Raw genomic sequence first — 15,822 nt, forward strand, 5'->3', positions numbered from 1 at the left:
ATGGGTTTATCCTACAGTGCTCCTGTGACATGTAAAGGTCTGCCACTACATGGGAATGAACTACACAATAAGCCACAACCATTGGCTGTGATTTAAACATAGCACTGGTGCCAAAGGCTGAACCCATAGTGCCTTCCACAGCACCAGGGAAGTGTTTTAATGGTATCTGAATCCAGTTGGGATGGAGGGATGTGTGTGTACATGACCCTGGTGGTCTAAAGGAGATAACCTTATCTGTAAAAGGACTTAGCCCTGCCCCAACTGAAGGGCTGAGCCAATATTGTAAGTCACTATAAATTGTAATACTATAATGAAATTGATGTAATTTAAAGAATAAATAAAATCATAGAGTATAAGAGAATCTTACCTCTAATCACTGATTCTATTCTAGTCCTTCTGTTCCCACAAACCAGTTGTGCTCTCCAGCATGATCCCCATTTGTTCCTCTGCCCTGTCTCTTCATTGCTCGATTCCTCTAGCTTTCCTGTGCAGGCATAGATAGTTATGATAGTACACACATGTGTGCACAAATACACATTGTTTTTATTGGCTTGGATTGTCAATCTTGCATACTGGTCAAAGATTGCTGTCTTCTTATTCACACAGCAATTTCTATGGAGAAATGGTCCTCAGTATGGTGTACAGTCTCCTTAATTTAAATCAGATAAGTTCATGTAAGACTGGTTCATAGAGGCTATACCTTGTATTCGTTTCATGCACTGTTAGCATCATATTTAGAAAGTGAAGTCACCAGTTTTAGGGAAGCAGTTTTGTGTCTCATATTCCAGTCCATTTACTTTCTCTCACAGAAATCACAGCTGAGTTCTATGGGACAAAGTCAAGGGATTGCAGTTGGCAATTTGACCCAAAGACATTGGGGTAACCAGGACCAGAGGGCAGGTTATGCCCCCACCCCATATGAATCCCTTTATTAGTGAGTGGCTGCCCATTAACACTGTGCAGAAATGTGAATAGGCACATTACATCACCTGGGAGTCCTTGCAGTATATGGTCTCTTCCTTGACACCTCCAATTTGTGTCACAATGATGGACACTGTACTAGTCATTCATACTGTTCTGTTTAGACATGAACAGCAGGGATATCACACCTGTAATTCCATTAAAATAAACCAAATAATTATTTGGGTGCTTCCTCTGATTACTGGATTATCAGTGGGAGAGGGAAAACAACAGGATGTGGGCTTTACTTCATGCCCTACACTACCTGTGAGTTTCTCAGAGGCACCACTCAAGCCAGGATATAGGCTGTATAAAATAAGCTTGTGGGCCAGTTGGGGAACCTTTGGGGGCCACATCTGACTCATGGGCTAGAGGTTCCCCATCCCTGATAAAGACAGCTAGACTAGATGAACCCTCGATCTGATCCCTCAAGGCAATTCTTATCTTCCAAGTTATAAACATCTGTAATGAATTAGATACTTTTCTCCTTGCTGTGCTTCCCAGGTCTTCCATGTTTACGGTTTCGTAGCATACAAGTTAGCATTCCACTTTTCTTTTCTCCAAGGTGGAGACTATTAAGTTATTTTGGAGGAGGGAGCTGTTTTGTGGTTTCAGGAGTTCTCAAAACTGTAGTTTCATTGTGTGGTGCTTTCTCTTAAAGATGACTCCATTATCTCTTGTCCTTCTTTCATAGGCAGTGGCACCTTCCATTTTGCTACAACTTACTTGAAGGTCTTGGGCTTCTATTTGAAGGTCTAAACTGTGTGTAATATGCTTTCAACAGCATTCTTGAAAGAAGAAAAACAATAAATAGCAATGCCAGGATGGACATGATTTTAAAAAGAAAGTCATAGCACTGAAGAATGTTCTTAGAAGGCTTTCTTCAAGAGGCAGCTTATTTTACATATTTTTTTGTCTGTCTCTACCTATTAGTTCCTCACCTAGCCTTACTGAGCAAAATGCAGAAATACTGTCAACATCTGTTCCCTACTACAAGCATTTATTCTTTCTGACGAGGCAGAAGAATAACATTCAGCAACATTCCAAGCTAAAGCTTATTTCAGTTAGGAAAGCATATGCTCTTTGGAGTTATCTGGGTTATCAGATTTCCACTGAACATTGAATGTAACATTATGCATGGCTCATAGTGCTGACTGACTAAAGCAGTATCTCTCAACCTGGTGCCCTCCCGATGTTTTGGACTTCAACTTCCATCATCCCCAGCCAGTAAGTCAAATGGTCAGGACTGCTAGGAGTTGTAGTACAAAATGTCTGAAGAGCACCAGGTTGGGGAAGCTGATCTAGCTCCAATATCAGGTAGGAAGTGCCATAAATTGAATGCTCCCCCACAACCCCCCAAAATCTCTGCATGTGAAAACCTAGCATTTCAAAGAGAATGGTACTTTCTCCCTCACATGCTGATTTTGTTTTTGCAGGGATTTTTCCCTGCAGAGAACATTCAAACATGTAACATGTTCCTAAAGACACACACACACACACACACAAGCTGAAGTGATTCAAAGCAGGAAAATTCTATCACCTGGGAAACTGCTAAATATATAAATTAGCCCTAAGGTTGTTGCCCTACTTCTCCATCCCTTCCTAAGCAGATAACTCTTCTTACTAACCCATTCAAAGCATCCGCGTAGCCCAGAGAAAAGTAACAAATTCTCACTACTGATCTGTAGTGAGTTCTAAAAGGCTGTGACCCAGTCTCACTAAGCGATTGCTGAGGTTTTGGATTGGATCTGACTTTAGTACATCGCTGGTGATCTATAAAAACTAACACAGAAAGTTCTATTTATCTGAAGAGCTTATCGTGAGACTAGCAATGGATTGTCAGTGAGGATTCTTTGAGTCAAGCTGGTGTCTTGGCTACTGCTGGCAGCTGGAATAGGAGAATTAGAGCTCTTCCTTGATTGCCCAGACTTGCCTCTATGCAATATAGCTCTATGTAGCATGGCACAGCCTGGCTAACTACCTGGTTCACATGACACGACAACCCACCATGTGGCTTAATTTACCTGTGGGGTCTGTCGTGTTGTGCCAGGTGCTTGCAGGTGCCATTTTTTCATGTTGCCTGTGGGTGCCTGGCTTGCAGTGGCTTGTCATATTTCAGGGTTTGTTTCAGAGTTATTTGATCTAACCCTCAAACAGCCCCAGCTCATGGACGCCATGCAAAAATGGTGCCCATGGGCACCCAGCATGATGTGACAGCCCCCTTGGGTAAATTAAGCCAGAATGGGCTGTCGTGTTGTACGAAAAGGCTCGATACATGTAAACAGAGTTGCTAGTACAATGTAGTGTCTCAGCCTGGAGATCACCTTACATTCTGTTTCTTTCTGTTTCTCTGATCATCACACAGATGATAGCAAATGGTTTATTTTAAAGCATGTCCCACTTGTGAACTTCCTGGTCACATCTTGGGGTAGTTGGACCTTTGTTTGGATATAGGAAGGTGATTTTTATTCTTGCTTAAATTCAGTGAATATGGATATCCATGGGTTTCGTTCATGGTAGATACATTGATCTCAAACCTCCTGAGCAGTCCATGCTTCCATAATCACTTGACTCACTTCCATATTCTGTTGAATCAATTTCTTTAATAAGCTAGGTCTTCTGCTCTATTTTTCGAATGCATGCTATTGGACCAAATTAATTCCTGAGGGTTTACATACACATAGTCCCAGAATTTTAGATCTGTCCAACCATTTGCTCCCCTTCATGGATCACTGCCTTGTTGTGGCGAAGGGGCTTGCGTAACTCAGTGAAGCCATAAGCTATGCCATGGAGGGACACCAAAGACAGACAGGTCATGGCAGAGAGTTCTGACAAAATGTGGTCCACTGGAGAAGGAAATGGCAACCCACTCCAGTATTCTTGCCAAGAAAACCCCATGGAACGTATCACAATGCTAAAAGATATGATGCCGGAAGATGAGCCCCTCAGGTCGGAAGGTGTCCAATATACTACTGAGGAAGAGCAGAGGGTATTTCCAAGTAGCGCCAGATAGAGTGAAGCGGCTGGGCCAATGCCGAAAGAACACTCAGCTGTGGATGTGTCTGGTGGTGAAAAGAAAGTCCAATGCTGTAAAGAACAATATTGTTTAGGAACCTAGAATGAAAGATCAATGAATCAAGGTAAGCTGGAGGTGGTCAAACATGAGATGGCAAGACTGAACATCAACATCTTGGGAATCAGAGAACTAAAATGGACAAGCATGGGCGAATTTAATTCAGGGGACCATTATATCTACTACTGTAGGCAAGAATCCCTTAGAAGAAATGGAGTAGCACTCATAGTCAACAAAAGGGTGGGAAAAGCAGTCCTGGGGTACAATCTCAAAAACGATAGAATGATCTCAGTACGAATCCAAGGCAAACCATTCAACATCACAGTAATTCAAGTCTATGCCCCAACCACTGTGGCCGAAGAAGCTGAAGTTGATTGGTTCTATGAAGATCTACAACACCTTCTAGAACTAACACCAAAAAAAGTTGTCCTCTTCATCATAGGGGATTGGAATGCCAAAGTAGGAAGTCAAGAAATCATCAGGATAACAGGCAAGCATGGCCTTGGTGTACAAAATGAAGCAGGACAAAGGCTAATAGAGTTTTGCCAAGAGAACACGATCATAGCAAACACTCTTTTCCAACAGCACAAGAGGCAACTCTACACATGGACATCACCAGATGGTCAATATCGAAATCAGATTGATTATGTCTTTTGCAGCCAAAGATGGAGAAGCTCTATACTATCAGTAAAAACAAGACCTGGAGCTGACTGTGACTCAGATCATGAGCTGCTTCTTGCAAAATTTCGGCTTAAATTGAAGAACATAGGGAAAACCACTAAACCATTCAGGTATGACCTCAATCATATCCCTTATGAATATACAGTGGAGGTGAGGAATAGATTTCAGGGATTAGACCTGATAGACAGAGTGCCTGAGGAACTATGGACGGAGGTCCGTAACATTGTTCAGGAGGCAACAACTCAATCCATCCCAAAGAAAAAGAAATGCAAGAAAGCAAAGTGGCTGTCTGAGGAGGCTTTACAAGTAGCTGAGGAAAGAAGGGAAGCAAAAAGCAAGGGAGAAAGGGGAAGATATATCCAACTGAATGCAGATTTCCAGAGAATAGCAAGGAGAGACAAGAAGGCCTTCTTAAATGAACAATGCAAAGAAACTGAGGAAAACAATAGAATGGGAAAGACTAGAGATCTTTTCAAGAAAATTGGAGATCTCAAGGGAACATTTTGTGCAAAGATGGGCATGATAAAGGACAAAGAAGGCAGGGACCTAACAGAAGCAGATGAGATTAAGAAGAGGTGGAAAGAATACACAGAAGAACTATACAGGAAAGAATTAAAGATCTGAATGTCCCTGATAGCCATGATAGTGCACTCACTGAACTTGAGCCAGACATCCTCGAGAGTGAAGTCAAGTGGGCCTTAGGAAGCATTAGTAACAACAAAGCTAGCGGAGATGACAGTATTCCAGCTGAGCTATTTAAAATCCTAAAAGATGATGCTGTTAAAGTGCTGCATTCAATATGCCAACAAATTTGGAACACTCAACAGTGGCCACAAGACTGGAAAAGGTCAGTTTACATTCCAGTTCCAAAAAAGGGCAATGACAAACTACCATACAATTGCGCTCATTTCACATGCCAGCAAGGTGATGCTCAAAATCCTACAAGCTAGGCTTCAGCAGTATGTGAACCGAGAACTACCGGAAGTACAAGCTGGGTTTCAAGAGGTAGAGGAACTAGAGATCAAATCTGAGGAGGATAATGTAAGCCGCCTTGAGTTCCTTGCGAGAGGGAGAAAGGCGGGGTATAAATGCAATAAATAAATAAATAAATAAATAAATCACCAACATTCTCTGGATCATAGAGAAAGCACGAGAATTCCAGAAAAACATCTATTTCTGCTTCATTGACTACACTAAAGCCTTTGATTGTGTGGATCACAACAAACTGTGGCAAATTCTTAAAGAGATGGGAGTACCAGATCACCTTACCTGTCTCCTGAGAAACCTGTACGAGGGTCAAGAAGCAACAGTTAGAATCAGACATGGAACAACTGATTGGTACCAAATTGGGAAAGGAGTACGACAAGGCTGCATATTGTCTCCCTGCTTATTTAATTTATATGCAGAGTACATCATGAGAAACGCCGGGTTGGATGAATCACAGATCGGAATTAAGATTGCCGGGACAATTATCAACAACCTCCGATATGCAGACGATACCACCCTAATGGCAGAAAGTGAAGAGGATCTAAAGAGCCTCTTGTGGAGGGTGAAAGTGGAGAGTGCAAAAGCTGGTTTGAAACTCAACATTAAAAAATGAAGATCATGGCATCTGGCCCCATCACTTCCTGGCATATAGAAGGGGAAGAAATGGAAGCAGTGACAGATTTTATTTTCTTGGGCTCCAAGATCACCACAGACGGTGACTGTAGCCATGAAATTAAAAGACGCTTGCTCCTGGGGAGGAAAGCTATGGCAAACCTAGACAGCACAGTAAGAAGCAGAGACATCACCTTGCTGACAAAGATTCGTAAAATCAAAGCTATGGTTTTCCCAGTAGCAACGTATGGCTGTGACAGCTGGGCTATAAGGAAGGCTGAGTGCCGAAGAATTGATGCCTTCGAACTGTGGTGCTGGAGAAGACTCTTACGAGTCCCCTGGACTGCAAGGAGGTCAAATCAGTCCATCCTAAAGGAAATCAACCCTGAGTGCTCATTGGAAGGACAGCTAGTGAAGCTGAAACTCAAATATTTTGGCCACCTAATGCGTAGAGAAAATTCCCTGGAAAAGACCCTGATGCTGGGAAAGATTGAAGGCAAAAGGAGAAGGGGACGGCAGAGGATGAGATGGCTAGATAGCATCACCGATGCAATGAGTATGAATTTGAGCACACTCCAGGAGAGAGCGGAGGACAGGAAGGCCTGGCGTGCTATGGTCCATGGGGTCACGAAGAGTCGGACACGACTTAACGACTGAACAACAACAAACCATTTGCTAGGGCAGATGTGAAATGTGTTTGAGTATTTTTCCCTGTCTGCACTGAATTAAAAACTCACCTCTTCTAGAAAACTGATCAAATATATACCAGTGCCTTCCATCCATTTTTCAACTTTGGTTCTTTTAGTCATATTGGGAAGCAAAATTTCATACAGTATAGCAGAAGAGTCTCATAACAGCACAGCATATTGTGTGTTCAGGTCTTGCACTTAAATCACAATATATTGCTACTTGTATACCTCTGGTTCTCTGACACTGGAGAGTAAACTTTATTGCTTTGTCTGCTAGATGAAAAGAAGATTTTGAGTAAACTGCTGTATTAATAAGGGGAGAGTGTCCAACTGGGAGAAAGATCGTCGTCACTTGGTCCTTTGATGTGGAAATTGTGAATCATTTACCACTCAGCTGCCTTTGGACATAATGAACAGGATTCTGATTTCATCTACACTGCTGTAAATCTGGAGTAACAGTCCAGAAGTCAATGATGTTACATCAGATTTATGGCAGCATAGCAAAGTGCAATTTGTCCTAATGGCCTTGGATCTACAATTGTAATTAAAATAGCTGTAAATATTGTTAGATGGCTGAAGATGGACGTGCAATTCATTGAGGAAGCTTCAACCCACAGCAACTCCTGCAGGAGAGGCTTTGCGATCTCTCTGTATCATGCAAATCAGCATATGCCTGGCAAGCAAGTTTAACTCATCAGGGTGGAGCAACCATTACACCCACCAGATGTGCATTTAGCAGAACAGCTGCAGGCAGGAAAGCAGCTCAGAGTCAGAGAAATGATTTGTGGGTGTGTCTGCATGTTAATTTTCAATGAATGTGTGCATGTTCATGTTTGAAAACAAATTCCTATAATGCCCCTAATCTACTTTGTTGTTTTTGGTGTGTCTAATTCTGAAAATCATATTGCTGAATCTCCGGGTGTACTTTTACCCTCTTTTTCCAGCCCATTTACCAATTCAACACATTATTCTATACACATGGAAGGACAGATTGATTTATACATGTTTTTACAAAGCTCTTCATTTATTCCAAAATTAAAATGAGAAATTACACTTGAATCGTAATCTGAGCTGTCTCCATGGAATGTGGGGGGTTGGATGCTTGAGATGGGGAGCTGTAGGACTTCTTGGTTCTGTGCCTATGAGATCAACCCAGGTTGCATGCAGCAGCACCTGGTGGCGCCTTCATATGACATCACCCAAAGGTGTGATGTAGGGTTGCAGGCAGACCTAGAAGTAGTGAAGAAAGTGGGGTAGGAGGACAGGGAGAGTAGCCTGCTTAGCTAACTGAGCCATGCCCAAGACTCCAATGGAGGATGTTAGGGAAAGAGAGCACCTTGTATGAAGCTGTGTGTGTGTGTGTCCTTCCCCATATGGAGCATTACAGCACTAAGCTGACTGGATCCTGAAGAGGAGGAGAGGCAGAAGCAAGTTCTCTCCTGTGAAGGATTGTGGAGGAAATCCACAACCTTGGATTTGCATGGCTCTCTTGTGGTCCAGGAAGAGAGGCTGGCCAGAAGAGGAAAGTTGGAAGGAGTGAAGAAAGGGGATTTAATTAACTGTAGAAGTGAAGCCCAATAAAGAGAACTGCTTCAACCTACCTCTGTATTCCCTGCTACCTCTGTTCAGCCTAATATTCCAATGTCCAGGGAGACACCAGGAGGTGCTATTGGTATTTTAGCAAACTACCTGTGTACCTCTTTTGAGTCAAGCAATGCATTTAAATGTCTTGCCAATGAATAGGTGACTTGCTTGATGGAGTTTATTCAAGAGAAACTATTTTATTCAGTAAGTATGGTCAGCATACTTTCAGATCTGTCCATCAGCAAGAACTCTCCTCAGCCCTGTTTATTCCCATTTTTTAATGTCCAGTGAGTTCACACGTAGGACACCCAGTTCATAAACAGAGTGAGGGATAAGCCATGCCAGCAGAGCTCGTTTGTTATTATTCCCTTTAAAAGGTCCATGAAAGGGTGTCCTCAGAGAGATACAGTTGATAATTTCCTAATGATAGAATGTTTTTGCTATTTACTGCTCTACACAATATACTGCAAAAGTTAATTCCAAGAAGCTATGCTGCATAAACACAAGGCATATTTTTGAATGTTGGGGATTCATTTCATCTAGCAAACAGCTGCTTAGTCTTCCAAATGTACACAAGAAAAATTATCCACTTTAAATTACTTTTCAAATTTGAAGTTTTGTGGTTGGATTGCTTTCAACGAGACATAAACAACAAGGTTTCTGCCTGTCCTTGTAGCATAAATAGTACTACTACTGTTCCATTTTCCCTCTGCACACTGTTTTTATTGCAGAAATTATGTTTTCTTCATAAATATATGTCTCATCTGCTCCTACTAGTGACCTTAGACAACATGATGTGTGTGAGTGCATGATGTATATGTGCTCTGTGAAGAAAGTGTAATTAGTTCTAAAGGCAATGTGACTGTGTTAATTTCCATGAGCTCCAAACAGACAAGATTAAACTAACTTTATTATACCAATGAGTTTTTATTAGTGTTTTTAAATTATATTTTATAAGGCAAATGCTGATTTATAGAGGATAATCATGACCCCGTTTGGAACTATAGAGCCATATATTAATGAGATATGACTATGTCATCAGAAAACTGGCTGGTGTTTATACATACAGCATCTTTGCTAAGTCTGCTATTTTGTAAATGAAGACCTTTAAAAAAAATAACATTAAAAAGTCATACTAAATTCTGCCATTCCAAGATACAGAGATCATTCTGAGAAATATAACTATGTGATAAATATGTAACACATTGTTGATATTAGCTTCTGTCAGCTCTGTCCTTGCATGTTGTGCTGGAAGGTGTGGCTTTTAATATAAGGATAAAAATAATTAGAATGTCTACAGTGTGAACCATTCTGGGTCCAACAGAAACTCTTCCTTATATCATCCTTCCTAAAGATCTGTTCTGCAGTGCTAACCAAAGTGCTATTGTTTAGTTCAATGCTAGTTTTCACCAAGCTACAAAGAGCCAGTTCATGCATAGAAGCTACATAGATCTACAAGAAATGTTTTGGTACACCAGCTCCACCAAAATCAGGAACAAGAGAATCAAGGCATCATCTCCTTCCCTGTGTTAGACAGTGTACACAAAAATGCATATATTCATAAAAATATTAAAAAATGCAGTGTATTAGAAAAATTGCTTGTAAAAATATGTATATTAGACAAAATTGCATACAGAAATGCATGTATTTGAAGACATGCATACAAAAATGTGTACAAATTTTCATTAAAACTCTTTTTAGATCTCAAAGCTCAGGATGATTCACATTTAAAACTGGAAAAATCTTAAAATCAGGATGAAACAAATTTAAGGCTGGAAAAATGAGAAACTGAGAGAAATCTAAATTGACTTGTTATGTATTCTAGTGTCACGATTCCCTTAGCCCCCACTTCACTTCAGTGCCCAAACATACACAGACAAGAGGCTTCAGTCTACAGCTTTTAATCCATTACTTCACAGGGTCATACAGATGCAAGTTCTCAGAGAAACTCTTTGTTTACCAGGAATGCCTTCAGGGGATCCAAAATGGAATTTATGAGAGTTGCCTGCAGTTTGAAGAGGGTGGCAGTCTTGCTAGCCTAACTTAAGGAGGGGAGGTCCCTCTCTTCTCGTGAGGCCTCTAAGCACAGCTTCTCATGCAAGGCTAATCGGGTAGACTGTCTAAGTTCCACCCCTGTCTTCTCTCTCTTTGCTCTGCGTATGCACCTGGCATCTATTAGGTCAACCTCCTGTTCACTGCCTCTCACAGAGGGGGTGAGGAGGGACCCTCAAGCTCAGCCATCTGTATGTTTGTAACCTGAGAAGCAGGCCTACTCATATCTGGAGTAGGGATGGTGGAGAATTTCTCCCCGAATCTTCGGGGGGCCGAGCGCCAATGCATTCGGCCCCCCAAAATGGGCAGTGAAATTCTCCGTCCCCCCTGCCCCCTACCGGGATGGGACTTACCTTTGGCGAATGTCCCTCCCGGTGGCGGGTCCCGGGGGCGGTTCGGCGGCGGTTTGGCGCGGGCAGGGGCGGCGGCCAGTCTCCCGACCGGCTGCCACCGCCACCATTGCAAAAAAAAAAAAAACTAAAGTAAAAAAGAAAAACACTCATGATAGGCTACGTGACGATTTACGTAGCCTATCACGGCTGACTTTGGAAATCTAGCCGTGATAGGCTACGTAAATCATCACGTAGCCTATCACGGGGTCTTTTTTTTTTTTTTTTACTTTTTGTTTCGCGGCTGGGGAGACGGGGCGCTTCTCCCCGGCCTGAATTTCGGCCGGGCGAGGCGGGAAGCCTCCCCCCCGGCCTGAATTTCGGCCGGGTGAGGCGGGAAGCCTCCCCCCCCTCGCCTGAACTTCGGGGGGAGAAGCAAAGCGCCTCCCCCCCACCGCAAAGCCAAGCTGCAAAAAGGTAAGTGACTTTCGTACATCCCTAATCTGGAGTAGCCTGGGAAAACACCTCCCCCATGTCTGATGGTTCTCCTTCAGAATCTGAACTGTTATCCCACTCCCTGTGCCCAGAAACACCCGTGTCATCTAGGGTGGGGGGTACTTTGGGCTAATAATATTTTGAACCTTGGCAGCTCCTGTAGAGTTGGGAGCAGCAGCAGTGGATGGAGCTTCGTGTGTGACAAATAAAGGACAGCTGTGTTTGAGGCCTGCTGAGTTTTACAGTCATTCCCTCTACCTATACAACAATTTGAGCTGACAAGGATTGGATCCTGAGAGCTACACAGGCAGTAAGGACTGTGAATCCAATGAATACAGCTAACAGGTAAGCAGTCAGCTAGGCCCACTTAAGAACTTGAGCAACTCCTGTATTGGTTTGTTTTGAAAAAAGAGAATTAAAATCAAAATGCCTGAGTTTGGACATATCGAACGATTTGATGTTAGTCAGCCTGCTTCCAGAGATTCTTATGTGGAACAGCTTTCATTCTATCCTGAAGCAAATAAGATGGCTAATGCTGAACAAAAGTGAGCTGTGTTCTTAACAGTTGTGGGCCACAGACATTTGCCATAATAAGACTCCTCACTGCTCCTGCCTCACCCCGAACTAAGACATTTAATGAACTTTTAGGATTATTGAAGATACATTTCTCACCAAATCCTTCAGTTGTTATGCAGATATTTAAATTTCACAAACGGATGCAGCAACCTGGAGAGGGCATTGCCACTTATACTGCAGAACTGCATCATCTTTCTCAACACTGAAATTTTGGGGATTTTCTAGAGGATATGTTGAGGGATCACCTTGTCTGTGGGGTTAATGATGAAGCATTACAACGATACCTCCTGTCCGAGCCAAATGTGACATTTGCAATGGCTCAAGAAAAGGCAGTAACCAGTGAGACTGCATCACTATATGTCACAGAACTCAAGAGAGATGCAGATGATGTAAATGCCATCCAGAGCAAGCAGGCTGAGAATTCTGGGCAGCAAGGTCAACAGAACACAAGAAATGCACCCTCCATAAAATCTGCAGATAGGCCCTGGCTTACCTATTCCTGCTCAGGCTGTGGAGGACCACATCAGCACTCCCTATACAGATTCAAGGATGCTGAGTGCAGGTTTTGCAAGAAGAAGGGTCACCTCGAGTGAGTCTGCCATTCAAAATCTGTCAGCACAAGGCCAGGGAACTATAGCAAAGAGTCACTCCACCTAGCGTCTCATGGGGTTGATTATCCACAGGATGATGAAACTCAACAGCTAGATCACATCCAGAAAGTCAAGGAACCTCATGATTCTGTGTTGTATTCAACAGTATTAATCAATGGCCAGAAGTGCAAAATAGAAGTGGATTCAGGGTCTGGGGTATCCATAATTAACAGAGACACCTTTAAGCACATATTTTCTGGGACCCTTGCTCCAAAGTTTTCAAGTCCATCATGCATTCTGTGTGATTACTCTGCAAAGAAGTTCAGTATTGTTGGATGCTGCACTGTAGATGTACACTATGGCTCTTTCCAAGGGAAGCTTCCACTTATAATTGTGGAGGAGCAGAGGAAAAGCCTCTTGGAGAGAAACTGGTTCTCATCAATGGGGATTAGTGTTCAAGGAATTCATTCCCTCTTTACAGGTCAGCTTGCAGCAATTGTTAATAAGTTTCCAAGGGTATTTTCTGAAGAATTTGGGAGAATACAAAAGGAAGTCAAGATTCACTCCATCTGGATCCATCTATTTCACCAATTTGCATGAAAGCCAGGAATGTGCCTTTCCCATTGCGGGGAAAAAATTGAAGAGCTTGAGCATCTCATCAAGCAAGGTGTCCTAGAACCAGTTACACAGACCCAGAGGGCTATGCCCATTGTGCCAGTATTAAAGCCTAATGGGAAGGTGAGACTGTGTGGGGATTACAAGTTCACTGTGAATAAGGCACCTAAGCAGCATCCATAACCAGTGCCTGCTGTCAATCAACACCTCTCTGTCCTTGGTGGAGGGAAGGTCTTTGCAAAACTTGGTCTGGCCCAAGCATATCTACAGTTGGCCATCGATGATGCTACAGCAGGTGCCCAAACAAAAATCACTCATCAAGGGGCATTCCGAGTAAAGCATCTGCAATTCAGAATTTCTGTGGCTCTGGACTGTTCCAACAATTCATGGAAACCCTACTTTCTGGAATTCCATATTTTGATGATGTCCTGCTCATGGGATCATCAGCGGAAGAACTTGCTGAATGACTTCAAGCAGTCCTACTACATCATTTTGACATATCCGGCGTTCATGTAAAAAAGGAGAAATGTGAAATTGGAACCTCCAGCACAACATTTTTGGGCTATCGTATTGATGCTCTGGCATTCACCCCACTGATGAAAAAATACATGCAATTCATGATGCACCTGATCCAAAAACAAAGCAGGAACTTCAAGCCTTCTTGGGACATCTCAATTTCTACCATGTGTTTCTTCCACAAAAGGCTACCATTGCTGAGCCACTGCATCACTTGTTGGGGAAAGGAGTTCCATGTAACGGACCAGCCAGCATGAGAATGCTGTCCAGAATGTCAAACACTTGTTGAGTTCAAATTCTGTGCTTGTCATCCACTGAAAGGAACTTTGCACAAATTGACAGAGAAGCCTTGGTTGTTATTCCAGGAGTCAAGAAGTTCCACAACTATCTCTATGGCCATGCTTTTGAAATACACACAGACCACAAGACTCTTTTAGGAATCTTCTCTCCAGGTACGCCTACTCCTTGCATACTGTCACCTCGCATGCAGCACCAGAGCATTCTGCTCAGTGCTTATGATTATACACTTGTCTACAAACCAGGAAAGGCAATAGTTAATGCTGACAGATTGAGTCGGGCACCACTTCAAATTCCAGATTTTGTTGTACCTCCTTCACTGGAAGTCTTGATGCTCCAAGCCCTTCCTGACCCACCTCTTCAGGCTGTTCAAATTGCTAGGCTGACTACTCAAGATCCCATACTGGCTTGTGTTTTAAACTGGGTATGGAGGGGATGGCCAAATGAGGAACTGCCAGAGGAATTTAAGCCATTGAAACGCCATCAGCATGAGATGCCTGCCCATAAGGGATGTCTGCTATGGGGAAACCATGTTGTTTTTCCAGATAAGGGTCATCAAACCATCTTGACCACACTGCATGCAGCTCATCCAGGGATCATTTCCATGAAAGCATTGGCCAGAAGCTATGTCTGGTGGCCAAGTATTGACTTGGGTATTGAAAAAACTAAATGAGTGCAGTACTGGTCAAGCCACTAGACACAATCCACCAAGAGCACCTATCATTCCATAAAAAGTGACCAAGAAGCCTTGGTCAAGAATCCATATTGATTTTGTAGGACCATTTCAATGAAAAAACTTCTTGTTGTGGTAGATCCTTAGTCAAAGTGGCTTGAAGTAGTCTTCATACCATCACAAACAGCCACTGCAACAATCACAGCACTGCGCCACTTATTGCTGACCCATGGGTTGCCTGATACTATAGTCTCAGACAATGGGACTGCATTTACATCTGCTGAATTTAAAACATTTGCAGACAAGAACCTTATTCAGGCTGTCACCATTGCACCTCATCATCCCTGAGCAAATGGCCAAGCTGAATGGATGGTGCAGACAACAAAAGATGCCCTGAAGCGCATCACAGGAGGAGACTGGTCAACACACCTTGCCTGTTTTCTCATTGCTCAACATGTTACTCCTGCAACAACAGGAGTCAGACCTGCAGAGTTACTTATGGGGTGGCGTCTAAAAAAATTCATTGACTGTCTCCACCCAGATTTAGCTGAAGACTTACAAAGCAAACAGGAGCAAGCTCTGGATTCTGCCTTCTGAGATCCTACTCTCCGTTCATTTGCCCCACAAGATCAGGTGTTTGCTAGGAACTATGGTGCTGCACCAAGATGGGTTCCTTTCTCTATCCCTGAGGTCACTGGACCCATGTCATACAAGGTCCAGTGTGCAGATGGGTCAGTGTGGCATCACCAAGTTGACCAGCTGAGAAGGCGTTCTGGCCAGAGTGGGTTTTCATCAGCAGAGGTAGCTGCTGAAGATCTGTCTGGAACTGATGTGTTTCTCTCCCTGCCAGTTGAAGCACCAGAACCACTAAGTGATGGGAGCAATACTCCTTCCTTTCTTATGGCAGTTACTGAAAGAAAGTCATCTGAGCAATCTACACCTACTAGTCGAATGCAGAGACCATGCTGTGAAAGGGTACCTCCTTGGTTGAAAAACTATGATAGCTAAAGGGGGAAGAATATTATGTATTTGGGAGGGGGGGTACTGTGGGTTAGTATTATTTTGAACCTTGGCAGCTCCTGTAGAGTTGGGA

At 42.9% G+C, this 15,822-nt stretch overlaps 2 protein-coding genes across 4 annotated transcripts in view; both read left to right on the top strand.

The window, feature by feature from the left end:
- The window catches only part of NEGR1 (neuronal growth regulator 1), a 791,297-nt gene that overhangs the window by 556,457 nt on the left and 219,018 nt on the right, over positions 1–15,822 (top strand). The gene's annotated exons all lie outside the window — the stretch shown is intronic.
- The window catches only part of LOC146348046 (lysine-specific demethylase 5C-like), a 51,425-nt gene continuing 47,491 nt past the window's right edge, over positions 11,889–15,822 (top strand). Inside the window, exon 1 of the mRNA XM_084848289.1 lies at positions 11,889–12,007. Coding sequence (XP_084704415.1) covers positions 11,889–12,007 — 119 coding nt within the window. The remainder of the gene's footprint in view (positions 12,008–15,822) is intronic.

Source organism: Heloderma suspectum, chromosome 4 (assembly GCF_057233095.1).
Source record: "Heloderma suspectum isolate Gila_16-S chromosome 4, 16-S_ref, whole genome shotgun sequence".
NCBI classification, from domain to species: domain Eukaryota; kingdom Metazoa; phylum Chordata; class Lepidosauria; order Squamata; family Helodermatidae; genus Heloderma; species Heloderma suspectum.